General features: G+C 36.6%; 1 protein-coding gene across 3 annotated transcripts in view; it reads right to left on the reverse strand.

The window, feature by feature from the left end:
- Positions 1 to 461: 461 nt before the first annotated feature.
- SNAP91 (synaptosome associated protein 91) overlaps positions 462 to 24,844 on the reverse strand; it is a 104,232-nt gene continuing 79,849 nt past the window's right edge. For 2 of the 3 annotated variants that reach the window (XM_039249772.1, XM_039249770.1), the window contains 7 exons: positions 24,409 to 24,558; positions 20,654 to 20,684; positions 19,550 to 19,661; positions 8,478 to 8,561; positions 6,997 to 7,101; positions 2,934 to 3,036; positions 462 to 1,046 (listed from right to left, as the gene is read on the reverse strand). In XM_039249772.1, coding sequence (XP_039105703.1) covers positions 2,944 to 3,036; positions 6,997 to 7,101; positions 8,478 to 8,561; positions 19,550 to 19,661; positions 20,654 to 20,684; positions 24,409 to 24,558 — 575 coding nt within the window. In that variant the 3' untranslated portion in view covers positions 462 to 1,046; positions 2,934 to 2,943. The remainder of the gene's footprint in view (positions 1,047 to 2,933; positions 3,037 to 6,996; positions 7,102 to 8,477; positions 8,562 to 19,549; positions 19,662 to 20,653; positions 20,685 to 24,408; positions 24,559 to 24,844) is intronic. The other variant, XM_039249771.1, reaches the window with a different exon arrangement.

Here is a 24,844-nt window from a genome sequence, read left to right on the forward strand (position 1 = left end):
TAAAGGATACAATTCTCTGAATTAGTTTAAATTCTAATCACAATGGTACAACAAAACCTACTTTGAGCTCAATTGAGGGATGGAAGAACACTAGTCTACAGAACACACAAAGAAATACTAAATTAACAGATGTACATAAAACCCACAATAAAACAAAAATATTTGCAGTAATCTTTAAATTACAGATATACCTCGGGGTGCCTTCATAATCATCTGAATAGCACATCTCTAATTTTCATTTTCATGGACATGATAGAAGCAGACCCTTTTACTTTTCAGTGCATTTAATCAAGAATGAATAAATAGGTCAATTTAGATGCAAAACCTGTCAGATATAATCAAAATATACATTTTAATATAGCAGTGATCAAATATGGAATTGTTTCCATATAATTTTTTCATTCTTGATAAGGTAGCTTCAAGGAGAAATATTTATTATGGACGTTAACCCTTATATTTTTTTTAAAACAAAATTTCTTAACATATACAGTGCCACAAAAATAAACATTTCTCACAACAGTTGAAGTTCCTGTGATTGGAAAAATGTACTCCACACCGAAAAAGTTTTGTATATTTAAGAGTGTTTTCCTTACTATTTGATATCATCACACTATGTTGTAACAGAGATACGGAGAAAAGAGAATTCATGGGGAGAGGTTAAGTTTGTCCAAAAGTCTTATATACATTGAAAACTTCAAAAACACAGACACATCTTTCCAAATGGCTCACCACACAACAGCTGCGTCATCCGTCCATGGGCGAGGTCCAGAAAAGCACTAAAGGCATCAGACACATCCATTCATTGTTTTTACATCGTACAACACACAAATAACCCAAATACATTACAATTTTGAGAGTAGGGATAACAGCTAAGGTAGTACACATTCCTAATGTTCACTTTCACAGCTGTGCTACACATTTTGGAAGAGAAGTTACAAGTAAGCATTGGGTTTGGTACTGGTGGCTCACTTTGAAACTCTGAGCATCAATTTTATTTCAAGTCTCCAAACTCATTATTTTTTCCTATTCAGTCACAAAAATTGCAGCTGTAAAGATAAAAACACTTGAATTAGAAACAATATTACACATTCCTCAAACATATTACCTCCCTTTCAATTTTTATTTCATAGTTAGTATGAAAAATCTCCATACAAAAGGTTTCTGCATAACAAATTCACATTTATATACTTCTCACAATTCTTTGCTTAAAGTTTTATCCAGGAACACATTTAAAAAAACTTTAATGTATAATTTCATTTTAGATAAAAATAATATCAGCAAAATTTTGAAATGCGGATACTTACTAGAAATCTTAGTAGTGAGACATTTGCTATTAATTAAGAACAGTTCAGCTTAGAATGGGGCGGGGGGCGGAAGGAATAGCAGTGATTTTCATTAGTTTTTGCTTCTTTTCAGTTATGGTGTTCTCTGAGTCACTAAACAGTTGAACAAGTAACAACAGAAGATGGAGATTTCCACAGTGACTCAGTGCCTTTGCGAACGCCACTTCCCCTTTTACTCTGGCCAGTCCGTGCTTTACCAGTCACCTCTGCCAGGAAATCTTCCTGGGGTGAAGGCTTAGCCACATGGGTAACTCTTTTTCATAAATTAGTCTGTGTCTGTCTCCCTTGTGGCTGTGAACCTCTGGGGGTGGGGACTGTCTCAAGCATCTCTGTTTCAGGTGCTCAACAGAGTTTCCGGCATATGATGAGAGAGAGATTTACTGAATAAGAGGTGGATAAAAGGTTGCTCCCTGCAGAATCCTTAGTAAGTCCTGAAACTTTAATGGCTAAGAAGTGCTCATTGTCTCGTTTATGCCTACACCAGCCCAGTCCAACCCAGGGTGGAAAAGAAAAGTCAGGCACCAGGAGAAGTTACTTGGCTGGGATGTCAAGGCCTTAAAATGATAAAACTTATTAGCTTTATGTAAGAAAAAAAAATCAAGTAGGAATCCACAAAAATCTTAGTAGGTATTAGAGAAGGTTTAAATATAGATATCTATAGGTCTTAAGATACATAATAAAAATTCCATTGGACAATGGTCCAAAAACACTGACACTCTTCCTCCTCCTCTAGTGTGTGACCTTGGGCAAATCACTCAATGCCAAGGATCAGTTCCTTCAGCTGGGAAATAGAGACAAAAAGTATCTGGCTAGTTTATTCCATAGGTTTAATTTCTCACAAAGATGACCAGAGGAGTTCAGGATTAGGAAGTGGATATGCAAAGTACTGTGCAAAAAAGCAGCTTTATTACTATTTATCCACTTTCTGCAAGTATTTGTTGAGAATCTACCTACTGTTTTAGGTTTGGGGTTAGTAGTAAACTTTTTTCCCTTATCAGTTTCCTTCCATAGTCCATTAATAATCACTGCATAAATTATATTAGAAATTTAAAACTACAATGTGAGAAATTTAAAATTCTGCTTGAATGCAGAAATGCAAAGGGTAACAATCTAAGCTTTATTTGATGAGATCGAAAAAGGATAAACAAAGACAAAATACAATTTTGTAGCCATGTATATTCTTAGATGATTTCTAAGTACAATGTTATAAATGTTAGCTTTTTATAAATTCCAGTCGTCAGGTAATGAAGTGGTAATTTTCTAATTTACCAAGTATCTTGGGCAACTTTTTATTTTATCAGTAAAATTTTTGTGCTTTTCAGGACAACCTGGAGGCTTTTCTCCCTCTTAGTTTTATAAATTAAGATGTAGAAAAATTTTAATTCATTGATGACTTTGATTGACTGATAATTCATTGATGGCTTTTAATACTGACTTAATAAGTATAAACACTCAAATTATTACTCTATAGATGTGTTCAAAGCCCACAGGAAAAGCCCACAGGAAAAGCCCACAGGAAAAGCTCAATATTAGATACCTTAAATTGTTTTCAATTTAATAAGCCCACAGGAAAAGCTCAATATTAGATACCTTAAATTGTTTACAAGAAATCCTTGATGTTAAGATCCGCTAATGGGTCCTTTGCTGGAGGTTTCTTGGGACTCTGAGTGGCAGGTGTAGGGCTTGGAGAAAGCTAATGGAGAAAAGCCAGCCCAAGACAGCAGAAAGAGAAATCAAACAGAGAGAAAGGTAAGCATTAGGCAGAGCACATACCACAGAAAACAAACATGCAGAAGATCAGATGGCTTAAAGGTTTACAAAATCTACTTTGTTCTACTCAGCTACAGTATTGTGTTTAATTTTGGATTCATAAAGTACACTTCAAATGATATTTGGCTTTCCTGAAATTCTCTGACATCAGATTTTGCCAAAGTAATATTTGAGGACTCTGGCAGAACAATATGGGTATGAGTTAGGGAAGACGTGGAAAACTAGTCACATACAGATATTATGAATACAGGGTAAAAAAACACAACAATCAATTGCTCTATACAAAAGCATTTTTGAGTTATTAGTACCACTAAGCTAATACAGGAATTTTAATAACTTTTTCTTACAGTGAGAGTGAGTTTGAAGGAAAAATGGAAAGGAAGTAATTTGCAGAAAGTCACTTAAGAAATTACTTTAAATTATTACCCAGATATCCTAGAATTTCACATAAAGTATTTTAAATGAAAACAAGCTTAGGGGCACTGTTTCGAATGGGCAAAGAGTTTCCCAGTTTTGAACGTCAGTAAATTGCAATATTGCCTGTTCAGCTCGCAAAGAGGGCTCATTACTAAATGCTATTAGGACAAAATCATACTGCACTTACTAGCAAAAGCAACAAGGAATGAACTTACCTTGCTTCTCTTCAATTAATACCTGTACTATTTCATTACGTGATGGAAATAAGCTTTGGAAGCAGGCTTTTGCAGGAATGTTAGGGTATGAGGCCTTGAAAAAGGTCATGTAATCTATCTAGGGTAATAATTGACATGGAATCTTCGAGTCTAACTATTCTCCTACATTGTAACATGATAGAAATCTCAGAAATCTGTGATTGTGGGGTAGTGATGTATGTTTTTATTGGCTCAGTAAATAGAGTTCCAGAAGTAAGGATTTTTAGATTTGTTCCCATGTCCAGAAACTAACGACTGACTGCAGCATCTATCAGTCAAATTTCTATTTTTAAAAACACGAATCATACTTCGTAGGAAGATCAGGAAGAATGTAAATGCAAGTGTCAAAGTTATCTGGAAGATAAGAAACTCAAGAGTTGGTTCATCATGAATAATTTGGTTAGATGACAACATCATGACACCAACCAAGTGAGTTAGAGTGGAAGAGTCCAGGCATCAGTAATGAAAAACTGTTTTGTTTTCTAAAGTAAAAATCATATTTACTTTACTACCTAGTATAATCACCTCTGCTGCTTCTCTGATATGGGAATACAATCTGAAACTTCTATAAATATGGCATAGTGTTTTCTAAATCACTACAAATTCAATTAAATGATTAAAATATGTTTTTCATCATGTCATCTATTTTTCATTTTCATTCTCTGAATTAAGTAAATGAACTCATGCTATATAATGATGGCATTATGCAAGAAAAACAACTACTTTAACAACATTGTGTTAATTTATTTCTAAAGCTTTCAGCACACTAAATACAGTACAATTTTAAAAGCCTCAATAATAATTCTTCCAAGTAATAAAACAGAAATGTCCTGCCCTTCTTCAAAAAAGTGGTAAACAGTCATGGGTGTCAAGAAAACATTCATAATAAATGAGATCCTTCTTAGAATTGAAATATATCTTGATTAAATTTCTCAACTATTACCCCCAGAACCTTCCTCACTCCCTTCAAAAACCAGACAAGGCAGGATTCATTTGTCTCAGAGCAGTGCAGAAAATTTCTCAGGAAGCCAGTGCTTTGAGTATGGCCTTGAGAGCTAGGGTTTCTCACATTCTAAATTTGTCTCTTTGAACATCCACCATTCCCTCTTCTGGTCACTGTGGCTTTTGAGGGGTTAAAGAAGGTGAAAATAAAATTTGGGAACAGGAAGACAGGATGGATTTTTGAGACAATGAAAAGAAGCAAAAGGGATTAAAGTATACTCAGAAAGTTCAAAGTAGGTATCCTAAGGATAACACAATGTAAACACCATTTGGTAAGTTATAAACATTACAGAAGTGAAACCATTTGATGATACCATTACAATATACTTGAGCTATTTGTTTTGGTTTGCTCAGCATGGTGCTAGTAAAGTCATAGCTTGGTGTTTTGACTCTATCCATGTCAGTTTCTCATGGTGAAAACCTCTTTGGTTCTATGAAATACCCCCACCTTGGCCAGGAAATTTATAGGAGGAATCAAGGATTGGTTACTCATCAGCATGACTATCACTCTCAGCAAAACATTTCAGCAAAGTGTACATGCTTTAGCTTCTTTGTGAATGAAGGTAGCACTCTGTGTAGTAAGAAATTTGGCCTCATCTAAAGAGAGGTTTGTTCTTTGTCCTGGATCCTGGTAGGTAACCTCTAAGCCCTTAGACCTTCCTGAGTGATAGGGAGGTCTTTGTCATTCAGGATGGGTACTTGGAACCACACCTGACAGTTGATGCTAATAAAAGGACTCAGGGTGGGCACTAGCCACACCAGAAATACCAGTATGATTAGACTGTTGGGTCTTGGGGCCACATGATATTGGCCTGACTTTCAGTGAGGTGGGGGGTTGGAGATTAAGTTCAAAGCACAGAGACAAGCATTCATTCTTAGATACAGACACTTCAATAAAAATGCTGCACACTGAAGTGCAGGGCAGCTTCCTGGGTTGGCGATGCTGCACGTATACTGTTACACACTGATGCAAGGTGAGTAACACACTTTGGAGGACAGAGAGGCTTCATGCTTGGAGCCTTCACAGCTCCAGATTGCACCCTGCACATCTCTTCTTTTGGCTGCATCTAATTTGTATCCTTTCACTATAATAAAACTGCAAAACATTTCATGCTTTCCAGAGTTCTGTGCGTTATTCTAGGAAATTGTCTGAGAACCTTCAAATTTGTAGGCAGCTGGTCTGAGGTGAGAGGGTCGCTCTTGGGACTCCCAAACTTGTGGATGGTGTCTGAAGTGAGGGAGGTCTTGCAGTATGATAGGAGAAGATAGGATTCAGTAGGCAGAAGGGGAAAGATTAGGGCCCTAAGGTCCCTCGGTGGGGAAAAACACATGTTTTGGAACAATGCCGGGAGTGTCTGACCACAGCAAACCCCCTCAGGCTTAAGGTTACTCTTAAGAGTGTAACAGACCCCACCTATTCCCCCTCAGGTTCCCCTCAGGAATTTGACAAAAGACCTAGGTATGGCCATAGACCACCCCTCCTACAACTGAAATGAGCCAATCAGGAATGGACAGCCCAACACCTAGAGCTATCAAGCCAATGACAGTAGAAACTGAGAAGGAACAGGAGGGAAGGGAGGGGGAGGGGTGACCAGAACCTTATAAAACAAGGCATTCACTTTCAAATATTCCCTCTCTGTGAAGAGAGCTTCCCTGCTATTCTTCCTCTCTAATCTTATACTCTTAATAAACTTTTGCCTGCTGCTCATTTTGTGTCCACTTCTTCATTCTTCAAAGCAGTGAGACAATGAATCCTGTGTATTGTGGTAAAAAAAATCCTGCAACAAGAGGGACTGCTCCCCTAGACTCTGTAGTTTGGCAAACTCATTGCTGTTAGCATTGCAGCTTCTGGGCAAACCTCGCAGTCTGGAGGACTGTGTCCCTATCCCTGGGTTTTGCTAACCCTGGGAACGCATAATAAAACTATGAATCAGAAGTACTCATTTTTCTGGAATAAATGCTCAGATACTTTAAATGTCTAGCTGTTCTCAGGAACTATTCTGAATTAAGGAGAAGAGGAATGGAGGGACTTAGGATAGTAAGTTGCTTCTATCCATTTTTCTCACAGTATTGATAATCTTTCATGTTCCCTTTAATGCTGAAGCAATGGATACAAGGATTATATCAGGTAAAAGATTAAAGAGCCTGCTACATGGCAGTTTTATACTTATACATTAATGTCATTATTTTGAGGACCTTAAAATACTGACCTGTGTGCCAGGTACAGCTGCAGCTCCAAAGGGTGGCCTCATCATGGGCTGGGCAAACATGACTGGCTGCTGAGGCATCATGGGCATGCCCGTCCCAGCAGGAGGCTGAAAAGGAAGAGTGGTTCACAGCATATGTGAATCCACCATGGTAATATGATGGGGAAAAGATAGGATGAAATAGGCAGAGAGGGAAATGTTAGGACTTTTTAGAACATGCGGGAGCATCTTGACCACAGCAAACCCCCATCGGGCGTAAAGTTCCTCTTAAGAATGTAGCAGACACCACCTACTCTCCCCTCAGGTTTCCCTCAGGAATTTGATAAAAGAGATAACTAAAAATAAGCAGTAGACCATAAAACATATGACCCACGAGGAATGGTATGGCCACAGACCGCTCCTCATACAGTGGAAATGACCCAATCAAAAAGGAATGACTAGGCATTTCAAGTTACCTAGCTAATAAGGGTAGGACTTGAGAAAAAACAAGGGGAAAAGAAAGGGGTGGAGCAAAACCCTATAAAACAAAGCCCCTTGCCCACAGTCTGTGAGGATTCACTTTCAAATGGCCCCTCTCTATAAGAAGAGCTTTCAAACTATTCTTACTTTCTGATTTTATACTCCAACAAACTGTTGCCTACTGCTCATTTTATTCTGCCTTTATTCTTTGAAAGAGTGAGACAGTGAACCTGAGGTAAAGAATCCTGCAACAGTAATGCCCTGATGTTATGTCTTTAATAGGTTTCTGAAAATTGTTGAGGAATGCAGGTCTGTGAGGAAGTATAACTTGTAATTTTAAACAATGGGGCCATCAGGCTGGCAGATAGCAAAGAATCACTGATATAGTAGAAGCCTGGCTGGCCACATGGCATCCTTATCCCAACAAGGCTTTGTTGGTGAGTACTTGTCTTCTGTAAGCCTAATTCTTAAGAGATAAAACCGTGCTGATTCATGGACCATAGTCCTAATATGTCTAGTCATAAAAGTGAGAAGTGAAAAGTCTTAGTATAGTGATTAAGAGTTGATTTTGATAATTGAGCTAAGAATATGTTTGGTAAATATTATTCCAAAAATGACATAACTATATACTATAGAAATTATTTTGGTGGAAGAACTTATTTTAAATATATTTTATTTGTGAGAGAGAGAGAGACAGACAGAGAATCTTAAGCAGGTTCCACACTCAGTGTGGAGGCCAATGTGGGGCTCGATCCCACAACCTTGGGACCATGACCAGAGCAGAAAACCAAGAGCTGGATGCTCAACTGAGCAAGCCACCCAGGCACCCCGATTTTAAATATTTATTAGCCGACTTTATCATGTCATGTGTAGACTTCCTAATGTCTAAGGCAGATGACTTAATTTTTTGTTCTACTTTACTGCATTCGGGGAAGAATTATATTCTGTAGTAGTATTTGTTAACCAGGATTTGGCAAAGGCCTCAAACACATCAATTACAATTTTTAGCACGAGTCGCCACTCACCATTCCAAATCCTGCTCCAGGTTGTCCAACAGATGGGGCCCCGGCAACAGGAGGAACTGAACTGGTAGGAGGTACAGCTCCTTGCTACCAAACAAAATCACAACACACACACACACACACACACACACACGCACGCACGCACACACACACAAACACCATGACAAACAAAAAGAACCAACATAATTTTGTTTTAAAATGGCAGAATATAATTTTAAAATACATGTCCCTTTAAAAATGTGTGGGTATACAAAGAAATATCCCATTTTAGTTTTACATTAAAAAAAAAAAAACGGCTCTAGCACCATGCTAATGATATGAACAAGGTTACTAACCTAATGTTCACTGTTGTGCTGTTTGGGCTCACTGGCCTATAGCCTACTCATAGCACTGGACCTCCTCTCTTCCTCCTTACACTTCTCTTCCACCCCTGCTGTAAATGAGTCGAGTTTCTCTAACTTGTCTTTTCCTATCATTATATCCTCCTACAGGTACTGGGCTCGTCATCTGAAAAACATGTCTTCATTTATGTATCAATGCTTGGTTTCCATTTGCCCCTTCCCCCATTTTTTAGATTCTTTTCTGTTATACTTTTCTCTGAATTTTCATGGCTCTACATTTATTCAAGGGCCAAAATTCAATCCAAGTTTTAGGAAGCATTTAGAAGACTACACATCACATAATAAAGCACAAATATCCCATTTCAGATACAGGTGTGACAGCTTTTAGTCATACAACAAAAACAACAAACACCCTAATATTTCCCTTATGTTTAAAACTAACCCTACTGCAATCCCTTACATTGAACTTAACCATTAGAGCAAAATCCTAATTAAAAAAGAAAATAGTGATATCAGCAAAAATGGTGAAGTAAGGAACTCTGAAAGTCTCCCAATGCATAAAATCAGTAGAAAAACTGGCAAAACCTATTAGAATCAACATTTTAGAACTCTGAAAACTAACGAAAAGCTTGCAGCAATCAAGAAAATAATGAAGAAAATCAGCTGGATCTTGGCAAGAATAGTGAACTCTGTGGCATCCTAACTTACCCTAGTTTCACCCATTGTTCTTCAGCATTGCTGTAGTCTTGAAAATAACAGCTTACGTTCTTAGTAATAGTACCAGAGGGAGTAAACTATATTTATTTATTTTGCCTCATCTGTGTGGCTCCCTGGAAAGACTGGCTCAAAAAGCTTGTCTTTGTCTCACCAAACAGGGAATGCACCTAATGCTGAAGTTGTTATCCGAAGCCATTTGTGGAAAACATTTACAGGCAAATGTTTTAGTTGTGGCTGTCTGAGGCAATGGATAACAGAGCAAATAGCAGACTAAACAAATAGCTTGGGAGGAAAGGCTGGAGAAGGAGATGCTTTGGGGATTAAGTCTCTAAAAATCTCAGACATACTCCTGGGAAGTGGGAAGACCATGCACAAGCCCAGCGTTGTGTTCACGGTTAGGAAAGACATGAGAAGGCTCCCAGCTGACCCTGAGGCTTTGTGCAAGCAGTAAGTGATTGCGAACACAGGGTGGCAAACTGCCTGGTTGACTTTGAAGACCTGCCCCAACACACACTCAGAGCTCCTCTGCAAAGACTGGGAGATATTCTAGTTCGAGGAATTTAAGACTCAACCTAGCCAGTAGCCCACCACTTAGCTAAAGGAGCAGAGACTTTAATGGCCACACATAACAAAGAACAGAGACCACAGAATTAGTTCATAGTGGTCACTAAACAACAACAAAAAACAAATAGACAACTACAAAGAGTAGCCACAACAAGCCCTTAGGGAAGAGATAGAATTTGATTTCTAAAGTAGACACATTATAATATTCAAAATGTCTAGGCTTCAACAAAAAACTTTTGAGACATACAAAGAAACAAAACATATAGCCCATATGCAGGAGAAAGAACTTAAAACAATAATCTAAACTTCCACATTGAGGAGCAAGGAAAAAGGAAACTAAGCCCAAAGCAGAGGAAGGAAGTAGTAAATACGAGATAGAGACAAAGTACAAAAACAAACTGAAGTCATAAAAAATCTAAATAAATTCATAACAAATAAAGAGACTATAACAATCAAAAAACTTCCATCAGTAATCAAAACAGCCTTGAACCATATGGAAATTTCAATGGAAGTAGAAAAAGCATTTTCTGTTGATAGAAAATACAAATTCTGTTGATGATAAAACTCTCAACAAAATAAATTGAGAGATAATATACCTTCATATAATAAAGGCCATATATGAAAAACCCAGAGCTAACATCATACTCAATGGTGAAAAACTGAAAGCTTTTCATTTAAGATCAGGAACAAGACAGAAATGTCTACTCTCATCACTTTTATTCAACATAGCACTGAATGTCCTAGCTGTAGCAATCAGACAAGAAAAAAAATAAATAAAAGGCATCTATATTGGTAAGGGAGAAGCGAAACTCTCACTATTTGCAGAAGATATGATACTATAAATAGAAAACCCTAACAACCCCACCAACACACCATTAGAACTGATAAATGAATGCAGTAAATTTGCAGGATATGAACTCAATATACAGAAATCTGTTGTGCTTCTCTACACTAATAATGAAAGCAGAAAGAGAAATTAAACAAACAACTGTACTAGAAAGAATCAAATGCCTAGGAATAAACTGAATCAAGGAAGTGAAAGATCTATACTCTGAACACAAGACATTGATGAAAGAAACTGAAGATGACACAAACACATGGAAAGATATACCTTGCTCATGGATAGGAAGAATTAATATTGTTAAAAATCCCATATTACTCAAAGCCATTGACAGATTCAATGCAATTCCTATAAAAAAAACTAACAGCATTTTTCAAAGAACTAGAACAAATAATACTAAAATTTGTATGGAACTACTAAAGACCTCAAACAGGCAAAGCAATCTTGAGAAAGAAGAACAAAACTGGAGGTATTATAATGCCAGATTTCAAGTAATCAAAACACTATGGCACGGACACAAAAACAGATAAACAGATCAAGGGAACAGAACAGAGAGCCAAGAAATAAACCCATGCTTATTTGATCAATTAATCTACAACAAAGGAGGCAAGAATATACAAAAGAGGAAAAGACAAGTCTTTTCAATAGATGGTGCTGGGAAAAATGGACAGGTACATGCAAAAGGATGAAACTGGACTACTTTCCTATATCATACACATAAATTAACTCAAATGGATTAAGACCTAAATGTAAGACCTGAGACCACAAACCACCTAAAAGAAAACAGGCAGTAATCTCTTAGATATTGGCCTTAGCAACATATTTATAGATATGTCTCCTCAGGCAAAAGAAACAAATGCAAAAATAAACTTGAGATTACAACAAATAAAAAGGGTTTACATAGCAAAGGAAACCAAATCAAAATCAACAAAACAAAAAGGCAACCTAGTGAATGGGAGAAGATACTTGCAAATAATAGATCTGATAAGGGGTTAATATCCAAAGTATATAAATAATTTACACACCTCAACACCAAAAACCTAAGCAATCTGATTAAAAAATAGGCGAAGACCTGAACAGACATTTTTCCAAAGAAGATCTACAGATGGTGAACAGACACATGAAAAGATGCTCAACATCACTTATCCTCAGTAAAATGCAAATGAAAATCACAATGAGACATCACCTTACACCTGTCAGAATGGCTAATATCAAAAAGACAAGAGATAACAAGTGTTGGTGAGGAAGTGGAGAAGAGGGAATCCTCGTGTGCTGTTGGTGGGAATGTAAATGGGTGCAACCACTGTGGAAAACAGTATGCAGGATCCTAGATATGATCCAGTGATTCTCCTACTGAATATTTACCCAAAGAAAATGAAAACACTAATTCAAAAAGATATCTGCACTCTTATGTTTATGGCAGCGTTATTTACAATAGCCAAGATATGGAAGCAACCTAAGTGTCCATCCAGAAATGAATGGATAAAGAGGATGTGGTATATATGGAATAGAATATTACTCAGCCATAAAAAAGAATGAGATCTTACCACTGAGGGTATTTGCTAAGTGAAATAAGTCAGAGAAAGACAAATACCATATGATGTCACTTACACCATATGATGTCACTTAAAGGTGGAATCTAAAACCCCAAACAAAAACACAGATTCTTACATATGAAGAACTGGTAGTTGCCAGAGGGGAAGTGGATGGGCAAAACAGATGAAGGGAACTAAGGGGTACAAACTTCTAGTTATGAAAAAAGTACAGCTTAGGGAATATAGTCAACAACAAACAAGCAAAAAAAAAACTTCCACCACAGAAAAGTCCAGAAATGGGTGGCTTCACTGATGAATCCTATTAACTGTATAAAGAAGAATTTTTATCAATCCTTCTCAGGCTGTACTAAAAAAAAAAAAGTGGGGGAATATTTCCTAATTATTGTTTGATGCCAGTATTGTCCTGACACCAAAGCCAGGCAAGGACATTAGAAGATTATAAATCAATATCCTTTATGAACACTGATGCAAAAATCTGACAAAATACTAGCACACTAAATCTAGCAGCATATTAAAAGAATTATATACCATGACAGAGTGAGATTTATCCTAGAAATGTAAGGTTGACTCAATCAATGTATTATGTCATATTGAAAGAATATAAGAAAAAACACATAATCATCTCATTAGATGCAGAAAAAGCATTTGAGAACATCCAACACCCTTAAACAAAACAAAACAAAACAAACCCACTCAACACACTAACATTATAAGATAGGAAATTCCTCAACCTGAATAAGGGCATCTACAAAGAACACATGGTCATCATTATACTTAATGCTGAATGACAGAAAGTTTTCTCCTTAAGAATAAGACATAGGTGAACTGCAAGTTCAAGTTGTGGCAATCAGGTAAGAAAGAAAGAAAGAGCATCCAGAAAGAAGAAAAGAAATTAAACAATCTCTATTTGTAGATGACATCACCTTATATATAGACATGCCTAAGGAATCAATACACCAAAAAACCCATTAGAACTAATAAACAAATTAAGCAAATTTGTAGGATACAACACCAATATGTAAAAATCAGTGTAGTGTTCACTGTATGCTAACAATGAACAATCAAAAAATATAATTAAAGGGGCGTCTGGGTGGCTCAGTCGGTTACGCATCCGACTTCGGCTCAGGGCATGATCTCATGGTTCGTGGGTTCGAGCCCCACATCGGGTTCTGTGCTGGCAGCTCAGAGCCTGGAGCCTGTTTCAGATTCCATGTCTCCCTCTCTCTCTGCCCCTCCCCTGCTCATGCTCTGTCTCTCTCTGTCTCAAAAATAAATAAACTATAAAAAAATTTAAAAAATATATATAATTAAAAAGATAATTCATTTACAATAGCATTAAAAACAATACAATACATAGAAATAAAATTAAGAAGAAGTACAAGACTTGGGGCATCTGGCTGGCTCAGTCAGAAGAGTGTGTGACTCTGGATGTTGGGGTCATGGGTTTGAGCCCCACACTGAGTACAGAGATCACTAAAAAAATAAAATAAAAAAAAAAAAAGGACAAGTCTTGTTGAAACATCGTTAAACAACATGTTAAAACACTGGTGAAATAAAAAACTTAAAGAGAAAGATATCCTGTGTCCAAGGATTAGAAGACTTAATATTAAGATGGCAATATTTCTCAATTGCTTTATAGATTTGGTGAAATCCCTATCAAAATTTCAACTGCTTCTTTTGAAAAAATGGACGATCTGAACCTAAAATTTTTGTGGGAATGCAAGAGATCCAGAATAGCCAAAATAATCTTGAAAAAGAAGAACAAATTTGGAGGAGTCATGCTTCCTGGTTTTAAAACTGAATACAAAGCTATATCAAAACAGGGATGGTACTAGCAGGACAGACAAATCACTACAACAGAATAAAGATTCTGGAAATAAACCCAGACATCTATGGTCAACTGATTTTTGACAAGGCCAATGAATGAAAAATAGTCTTTTCAATAAATGGTTTTGGGAGAACTGGATTTCCACATGCAAAATAATTAGTTTGGATCCCTGTGTCACTCTATGTATGAAAACAAGCCTAAAATAGGTCAAAGACCTATATAACTCTTGGCAAGAAGCATAAGTATAAATCTTCAAGATTTTGGATTAGGCAATGGTTTCTCAAATATGACACCAAGAGCATAAGCAATAAAACAAAAATAAATAAGTTGAAGTTTATCAAAATTAAAATCTTTTGAGGGCACCTGGGTGGGTATAGCTGGTTAAGCTTCGGACTTCAGCTCAGGTCATGATCTAATGGTTCATGAGTTCGAGGTCCACACTGTCAGCACAGAGCCTGCTTTGGATTCATCTGTCTCCTTCTCTCTCTGTGCCTGCCCAGCTCTTTCTCTCTCTCTCTCCCTCTCTCTTTCAAAATAAATAAATAAATAATTCAAGTCTTTTGTGCATTCAAGGACACTATCAAGAAAATAAAGACAACTGATAGAATGGCAGAAAATATTTGCAAATCATATACAGTATTTAATAAATATCTAGTATCTAGAATATATAATGATCTCTTAGAAGTCAATAATAAAAAGAGAGTCCAATCATAAAATGGGCAAAGGATGTGAAGGTATTTCTCAAACAAACAAAAAACCAAAAAACTAATGGCCAAGAAGCACAAGAAAAAAAGCTCAACATCATTTGTCATTAGGAAAATTCGTATCAAAACCACAGCTGAACCCTACATATTGCTGGTGGAATGTCAGATGAAGTGGAAAAGCTCGGCAGTTCCTCAGAAAGCTCAATGGAGAGTTACACATGACCTAGAAATTCCATTCGTAGGTATCTGCTGAAGAAAACTGAGAACATATATTCACATAACTTCTATACAAATAATAGAAGTATTTTTCTTAACAGCCAAAAAGTGGAAACGACACAAATGTCTATCAGTTGAAGAATGAGGTATATCCAAATTCTGCCGTAAGAATGAATGAGGTACTGATATGTGCTGCAACATGGATGAACCTTGAAAATGTTATGCTAAGTGAAAGAACCCAGGCACAAAATGCTCTATATTATAGGAGTCTGATAATAGGGAATACCCAGAATAGACAAATCTATAGAAACAGAGTAAATTATTAGATGCCAGGGGATAGGGAGAGGAGGAAACTGAAAGGGGTTGTGCTTCTTTTTGGGGTGATAGGGCTATTCTGGAGTTAGATACTAGTGACAGTTTTACAACTGAATCCCTGAATATATACTGAATATTCACTTTAAAGTTGTGAAAATGGAGAATTTAAGGTTTATGTAAATTTTATCTAAAAAAATTAAAAAACAAAACAGGTAAACAGTTTTATACTTCGGATTCACTCTTTCCTCATCATTTCAACAGGTTAGGTGGTAGGCTACTCACCAGATACAGAATCATATCATTTATGAGACTGAATCATACAATGATAATTGTATTATTTACCAGAATTGTTACCATTAGAACTTGAGGCTATGAAAGAAAAAAGATTATTAGTTATTAAAATAAAATGAACTTGTGGAAATTCCTGATCAAATAAATAGGCCAAATAATTTAAAGATGGTCTAAGTTTGCCATTTTGCTTGAATAGATTAACACTTAATAATTTACTCCTCAAATATTATTTATCCTAAGGCTTTTTTTAATTGCTTTATTTTCAACATTTAACTGAATGCTTCACACGTAGGCATATGAAGATTACTTGTTTTTACGGAAAGAACTGTGGATGCTGTGGCCTCCTGCCAAATGCATGTATTCCTGAACTGCAAGAATCTTCCCAGTTTGTATGACGGAAACTTAAGAGGTCTGCTGGGTATTGAAAAATAGGAAAAAGTAATCCTGGAAGCACAGGGCTCTTCATGGCAGTGATGACCCAGCTCTGCCAGCAGACATATTTCAAGTATTCAAGTCCTGTTAAGATTTTTAGATCTAACTTGAGTTCTATGACCTAAAAAATTCTATATAGCTGTACCTCTAAGCAGCAATTGAGGGAAACTTGAAACAAACTAGGAAGGGTAACCTTAGCTCTTGTCTATCAATAGAAACTTTAGAAGGCAGCAGAAGGAGGCTCACCCTTACATCTCCTCTTTCATCTCCTACTCAAAAGGAGAAGCCTGTAGATTACCAGAAAACATGGAAACACTGCTTTGCTGCTTCTGAGGCAGAAGTTTTATTTTAGTTGTCTCTCTTCTTTTGCTTGGATATTCTTAGAAAAAGAGACTCCAACATGTTTTAAAGAATAGGAAAGTGGAAGAAATGTTTTATGAAAGAACTGGGTGGAGGGAAGAAGCCAGAGCCCTTATGTAATTAAGCCAGAATAATTTCTTAAGTAAAAGCAAAGCCAGAGCCTTGTTAAAGAAGAGCTTTGCAGTAAATGGGTAAATGGCAGTAAATTTATGTAGACCACCTGTAAGACTTAGAGTTAATGAAGATGAAATAACTCTGCATTTGACCGCCTTTATATTGTTGCCTGAAAAGCCAAGGAAAATAAAAAAAGAAACAGAACGACATGTGACTTTGCCTTCCTGATAAATTATTTCTGTTGTTCTAGTTTCTCTTTCCACAGCTGTTGTGGATACTTTATTCTAAAGCGCACTGTCTTTTACTTTCTGGAGTTTAATTACTAACAAAGTCTTCTGCTTCATAAATAAAAATAAGGAGTTTTGAAGTAAAAAAAAAAAAAAGAGAGAGAGAAAGAGAGAGAATATTAATTTCATTCTCAGTGATGGTGCCTGCCAATCAGATAATGAGTAGCCTTGTTGCCCTGAAGAAGCAGACCAGCTGTGAATGAAGCATCTAATGAATCTGTAACCTTGTATGGAGAAAATATTGATCTCAGGACAGGTGCTGACCAGGGAAGCTCTCCAACTAAAACTATCACTGAAGTAGGTCTTCCTCATTCTGCTTTCCTGGTTAACCGGCCTCACTGTTTAACGAACTGCCACATAAAGAAACCCGAGCAACCATTGTCTTGAAGCTACATTCACAGTGATCTCCAGTTGTGTGGATTCTACCTGAGATTTTCTTCCTTGTTTTCCTTTCCACCCTCACTTGTGGCTCTCAACCATTTTTTTGGTTTATTCTCTTTTTAAGCCTACAGCTGATCCCCCAGATACCCACCCTTTCCTCCCATCTACCTTTAGACTCTGTTATCACTGTGACTGTTCTGAAATTAACTTGTTAAAAGACAGTTAAAAGCTTTATCCTGCTGATAAGGGCAATACACTAAAGTATAAACTTCTCAGAAAAACACAGGAGGTCTAATTTTGCATAGAAGAGAATAGGAAAACTAGTTCCTTTAATTTGGTAATGATGTAAATTGTGAGATTTAATGTCAATATGTGGTATTCATGATGAGATAACAAAAGGGAAGCTGAGGGCAAAATGTCCCCAAGGTGGGAGAGGGACATATGTAACATTTCTCAGGCACTTGCCTGAGAACAAAGAACATTTCTCAGGCACTTGCCCAGGAACAAAGGAAAGAAAAGTCAATGGTCAACTGATAAAGATCACAGTCATGAAGGACATGAAACTCCATCAGTTTGTCACTGTCTTAATGACTGACAAGAAAAGCACAGTCGAGAATAGTTAGAACTCCAGAAACCTATAGACTCAATTTCCTGGAGCCCTAATGTCACCTTCCTGTTGGTAAGATAGAAAATCCAATTATAATCAGTCACTCTTCACACTTACAATGCAGCTTTTTCTGCCCAAGAGTCCTGTCTCTCTCCTTTAATAAACACCTTTTTGCACATTAAAATGTCTCAAAAATTCTTTCTTGACTGTTGGGCTTGATGATCCTGCACAGTATAAATTGTAATTTGATTAATATTATTAGTATTGTTTAATGGTAAATTTTAGTTCAAAAGGCCCTTTTCAGGTTGGTTTAAACTTACTTTTACTTATAAAATTATAATAAAACTGTTTATATATAAAAACATTACTATTTATCAAATTATTTAAAAGAAAACATGCTTTAAATTCTAAAATTCAGGTATTTAAGTTAATTCATGGAGCAGGATTATTTTTAATGGAGTCTACCTAAAATGTTTATATTCAAATTTATATTAATTTCTTAAAATTTTTTAATATTTATTTTTGAGAGGGGGGAGGGGCAGAGAGAGAGGGAGACACGAATCTGAAGTAGGTTCCAAGCACAGAGCCCGACGTGGGGCTCCAACTCACGCACTGTTGAGATCATGACCTGAGCTGAAGTCGGATGCTTAACCAATTAAGCCACCCAAGGGCCCCTATACTATTTCACTTCTATGCATGTTTGTTTGGCTGGGGTTGGTGGGTGATACTTAGGAAGTCATTCAGGCAACAAGGAGAGGATGGCATCAAGAAAGCCTTAGTAAAGAGTGTGACAAAGGTAATAAGCAAAGCTGAAAAATTACAGGTGAGCTTGGGAAACAGTGACTAGTCCAGTTTTGCCAAAAATGGGGCATATATAGAAAAACAGTAATTTTGCTACCCCGGAAACATCCTTTTTGTGGTAGCAAATTTTGCAAAGTAATAATTAGTCTTTACTTTTGGCGATACACTCTTTCTCAGAATGAATGATATTAATAGAAATTTAATACACAAACATGATATCCATTTAAATTTTATAGAAAAGATGGTGTTAGTAACTTCAATTTAAAAAATGATGAGCAGAATTAATAGGGTTTTAAAATGAAAGTCCACTTACACAATGGAAAACTGCCCAATCTTTCTGGTGAGAAAAAAAAAGTTTTCATTACTTTTTAAGATAATCAAGAGACTTGAGCAAGAAATGAGAGCAAAATATGTATAATGATCAATGATATTAAATGTTTTTGAAAAGTTATTTCCATAATTGTACAAATACAGAAGTAATATCTAAAGAAGGACAAATACTATTTTGAAATAATGAAAATTAAAAAATGGGGCCACAATCTATTAAATAAAATGTCAATGAAATTTGCATTTTGGTAAATACTGCATCTTGCTTATGTCCCCTCAATATGGATGAAAAAGTACAACGTCATTAGCAAAACTAAACAAAGTGCATTCTGTCCTATATACTTGGAAACTGGCAAATTGTCAGCACTGCCCTGGGCCCTGGCGGCTACTTACCAAAGCTGCGCTTGGTGGAACACCTGCTGACCAGGTTGCCGGGGCGACTTTGGGCTGCCAGTTGGCTCCGCCAGTCAACTTCTTCTCTCCAGCATTCCACTGAAGATCGCCCCTAAAATCAAGCATGCAAAAACAAACAAAAGTATTAAAACCACACTAATTAGAAAAGAATCAGTGTGGCTCCTTAGATACTTTTATTTGGGGTTAGACGCAGTCTATTTGAGGCTAGCGGTAATAAAGAGAACAGATTAAAACTTATAGAGGAGTCTTCTTATATCTAAGACAGTATTAAAAAAGCATTTGATAAAAAATTATTTAGAGTTTGGATCTCAATGTTTATTGAGCCTCTATAGTTGTCAGGCACTGTTGTAAGCACTTGGGATGTATTAGTGAAGAAAATAAAGATCCTGATCCTGGAGGAACATGCATTCTTTCGTTAGAAGAATGCACTTCTCCAATAGGAGAATGTGCCACAAAATTCAAACAAACTCCTCACTGGTTACAAAAAATTCCAAATATCATAAATACTGTATATACCTATACTTTGTCAAATACCTGTATTTTGTTTCATCCATGATGGAACTTCTTCTAGATCTGGGAGGGTTCGTCAGAAGATTTTACATAAGTACATTATAACTATAAGCTGCCTTACAGTGACTGGCAGGTGTATCTATTGTAAAATGCATCCCAATTTCAAACACACTGAAATGTGCATCTAAAGAGAGGGCACATTGTTTATCATTCTTTTTAATCCTTCCTTAAAAAGTGATCCTCCATGACAGACTTTTAAAAACCAATGTTAGCTAGGAATAGTGTTCTAGAATTTAAAGCTATTAAAGCATTCAAACCCTAATTTCTCAGGTATATCTAGCTATAATTTAGTGACAGTCTTGGAGACTGAAATAGATTGTTCCTTTTCATTGCAGAGCCAACAGTTTGGAGGTTCCAGTAGAATAATAACAAAAACTAAAGTCCAGAATGCAATAAAAACCAATTTTGAAATTACCTAGCCCGAGAATGAGTTATTGCTCCAATGCATTTAATTGTCTCAAGTAAATGTAAATACATTGCACAAGAAAACCAGATAATTTCAAAAACACTTACTTTTTGGATGTGGTACCAGAAATTCCAAGATCTATAAAAGGATAAAAGAAAAAAGAACTTAAACCTCTATACTCAGCTTAAATGATATGACATTTAAAAGATCAAAGAGTCAGAGTTCTAGAAAAAGTCCACATTTTGCCTAAGAATGACTGTATTCAATTTTACAAAAGAGAAACTATGTTAGGAAACATGTTCTGAAATCTAACATTTTCTTTTACTTCACATTATACTTAAGGATCACATTTTAATGTCAACTGGTATCTAGGAAAGAGTAAACATAGCACGCTTGTGACTGTTCTCTTAGAAAGGCCTATGTGGCTGGCATCTGGTAACCTAGTTAGTAAACTGTTCTCCATACTGCGATAATACTTTTCCTAATGAGAAGGGTGGCTTACTGTGTCTAAACTGCACAAACAACGTGGTTTATGCTGAACACCTGCTTTCCTTCTTTCTGCAACACTGAAATTTTGGCCCATGTTGAGCAGAGTGCCTACATGAGCAGCAACTGATAAAAGATCTGGGTGTTGAGTCTCTACAGGGCTTCCTTGGGCAGAAACATCACATGTGTTGCCACATTTTCTTATGTTTTCCCCCTCATGGGAAGGGGAGAGCATAAGGGAGTCAGTATATGGATATTTCCAAACTTGCCTGTGTCTTTTTCCCTGATGATCCAGCTGTGTGTCCTTACTATGCTGCTGTAATAAATCTTAGCTGTGAGGACAACTCTGTGAGCATTCCTCAGAGTCCTAGTGAATCTGTGAATGTGAAGGTGGTCTTGGGGACTCCTGACTTAATTAGCTTACTCATTCTACTCTAATCTCAATTCACTGATGACTTCAGCAAATATTTATTGAGCCTCTATAGATGCCAGGCACTGTTGTCAGCACTTGGGATATATTAGTGAAGAAAACAAAGATCTTGTTCCTGGAGAAATATGCATTCTAATAGGGTGAGATGGAGGATAAAACAATAAAATAACAAAGTAAATTATGTGGGCTACTACAAGGTGATAGGAAAGCCTATGGAAAAAGCAAAGGAAGAGCAGGGCACAGGGGATGAGTCAGATAGGATGAGGGTGATGGGCAGGAAGCATTAAACACGGTGCTCAGGGAAGGCCTCAGGGATCTGAGATTTGTGCAAAGCTGAGCACATTTGTTGGGGAAGAGCTTTCTAGCTGTCTGTCTACGGGTAACTATTTCAGGTCTGGAGAAACTGCCAAACTGCTTTCACAGTTGCATTTTCACCAGCAATGTTAGAGTTTTCACGGTCTCCACATTCTCATCAGCACTGTTTTCTCATTTTTGTTTTTTAAATTATGGCCATCCTAATGGGTGAGAAGTGATATCTCGTGGTTTAGATACGCATTTCCCAGATGACTGGTGTGGAGCATATTTTCATGTGCACATTGACCACACATATGTATTCTTTGGAGAAATGTTTAATTAAATCTTTTGGCCATTTAAAAATTGGGTTATTTGGGGATGTCTGGGTGGTTCAGTTGTTGAGCATCTGACTCTTGGTTTTGGCTCAGGTCATGATCTCATGGTTTGTGAATTTCTGCCCCACATCACACAGAGTTCTGTGTTAACCCTGCAGAGCCTGCTTGACATTCTCTCCCCCTCTCTCTACCCCTACCTCACTCACTTTCTCTCTCTGAAAATAAACTTAAAAAAACAAAATTGCATTATTTGTATTTTCAATACGGAGTTTTAAGAGTTCTTTATTTACCTGTTCCTTAGCAGATATATGTTTTACAAACACCTTCTCCCATTTTGTGGGTTAGTTTTCTACTTTCTTGATAGTGTCATTTGTAGCACAAATTTTAACGTAGTTCTATTGATCTATTTTGATCTATTGCTTGTTCTTTTGGTGTCATATCTAAGAACATTACCTAATCCAAGGTCATAAAGATTTATTTACTAATACATTTTCTTCTAAGAGTTTTATAGTTTTGGCTCCCGCATTTAGTTCTATGATCCACTGTGAACTAATTATTTTGTAGGAAGCAAGGATCTAACTCCATTCTTCTGAACATGGATGTCCAGCTATCCTGGCACCATTTGTTGACAAGATAATTCTTTTCCCACTGAACTGTCTTGGCACCTTTGTTGAGAACCAACTGCCCACAGATGTATGCTTATTTCTAGACTGTCATTCTATTGCATTGAGGTATATGCCTATCCCTAGGCAATACCACTTATCTTAATCACTATAGCTTTGTAGTAAGTTTTAAAATCATTAAGTGTGAGTCTTCCAAGGTTATTCTTTTTTATTTGGAGTGTTTGGGTATTCTGGCTTCCTTTCATTTCCATATGAATTTTAGGTTCAGCTTGTCAAGTTCTGCAAAAAAGGAAACTGGAATATTGAGGGGGGGTATGTAGATTTTTTTTTCAGTTTTGGAAGATATTTTATTAAAAAATTTTACTTAGAGTGAAAATCAGTGTTTTTTGGGGGGAGGGTTGTTACATTTCTATACATTTTAATAAACATATGAATTCATGTAATCATTATTAAAAACAGGAAACAGCAAATTAATTACTCAAAAATATTCTTTCTCACTATCCTTTGAGATCAAAACTGCACTCTTGGGAGCTAGAGGTATAAATCCTTTATTTCTGAAGGCGAATCTGGATGATATATTATAGTGCCAGCAAAAGCAGTTATCACTGCCAACTATCCTTCAATGAGATCAAACTTTAGAGTAGGAAGAAATACTCAAATGACCTCTCCAGGGGTGTTCTCAAAGCATTTTCACAGATGTTCACACCAAGGAGAATGAATGGGAAAAATATGTTCATTGGCTAATGCATAGGGGAAAAAAAAAGTCTGTATCAAGGATCTGCCAAAACCTTGGGAGAAGTGAAAGGTATCTGTAGTGGTGAACCCTTTCACCTTAATAAAAAATCAAATTCAGGGTTAAAAGAAAAGGCCAGTCTTTATACTAGCTGCCTTTATCTCGTAGGTACTCTCCATTCCAATCTCTAGCCTCTGGTCTCCTGTTGTTTCTCGAATATGCCAGGCAGTTTTCTGTCCCAATGCCTCTGCACTGGCTATCTCCTCTGCCTGCAGATAATTCTCCTTCAAATCTATGTGGTTCATTCAGATCTTTGCTAAAACTGTACCTTCTCAGGGAGTCCAACCCTAACTTCCCTCCGCAGTGTTCCCAATTCCTCCCTGTCTGGTCTGTTTCTTCCCCATAATGCTTATGACCTCATGCACTACAGAACTTACTTATTTGAAAATGTTGGTCTCTCCTCTTCCCAAGCATCGTAAGAACAGAAATTTATACCTGTTTTTCTCATTGATTTATCCTTAGAGCTTGGAAGAGTGCTTGATACTCAGTAAATATTTGTTGAATGAATTGAATGAGGAACTGAAATTCACATGGATGCTCAGTTGTCAATATTTCAGTATTTAAGTTACTCTGTTCTTATTTCCAAGTGAAATGAAAAATGAAGTGCTTAGTATACATAATGTACTTGGTTTCACACTTGTATATGCTCTCTAATTATCTCTTTAGTAATTTATATTAAAAACGGCATGGGGACAACTTGTTAGACAATGGCACAGCAACTGTTTATCTTTCAAGGAATTGTAATGGGTAGAGCACTAAGAATTTCTGTCTGCTCCTTGCTATACTCACCCGTAAGTGAAACCAGAAATAATTATATATGAAAAGATAGAGAAAAAAAATTCATATATGATGTAGTAAAAAAAAAAAAACAAAACCAACAACAAACAACTGTATTACTCACTGCCTACTAAGCTGGCAAGAGATGAGTCAAGGTCACTCCCAAGGGCTTTGCTTGCTGCCATGGCTGGACTGGGGGGTACCATTGAGATGGGTGCAGGCTGCCCAGCTGGTGCCATGGTTGGCATCAGTAGATCACCTAGACCATCAAACACTAGAAATCAAATAGACCAGGTTCAGAATAATTGGAAAAAAAAAAAAAGGCCATATGCAAACTTAAAGGGAAGTTGTCTTTTGAAAAACTATAAAGCAAGTGAATATACAATCTTACAAAAGAAGGCATGTAATTCACACTTTTTATGACTATAACACATAGAAGAACATGTCTACATATGTCTACTCATAAAGTACAGAATACTAGTAAACATAAACAAAGATGGGAAAAAAAATCTGTGTAATGTACAGGAAAGAGCATAGATTTTGGAATTAGAATTAAGCTC

Source organism: Hyaena hyaena, unplaced genomic scaffold (genome assembly GCF_003009895.1).
Source record: "Hyaena hyaena isolate Hyena2069 unplaced genomic scaffold, ASM300989v1 scaffold_344, whole genome shotgun sequence".
Lineage (NCBI taxonomy): Eukaryota > Metazoa > Chordata > Mammalia > Carnivora > Hyaenidae > Hyaena > Hyaena hyaena.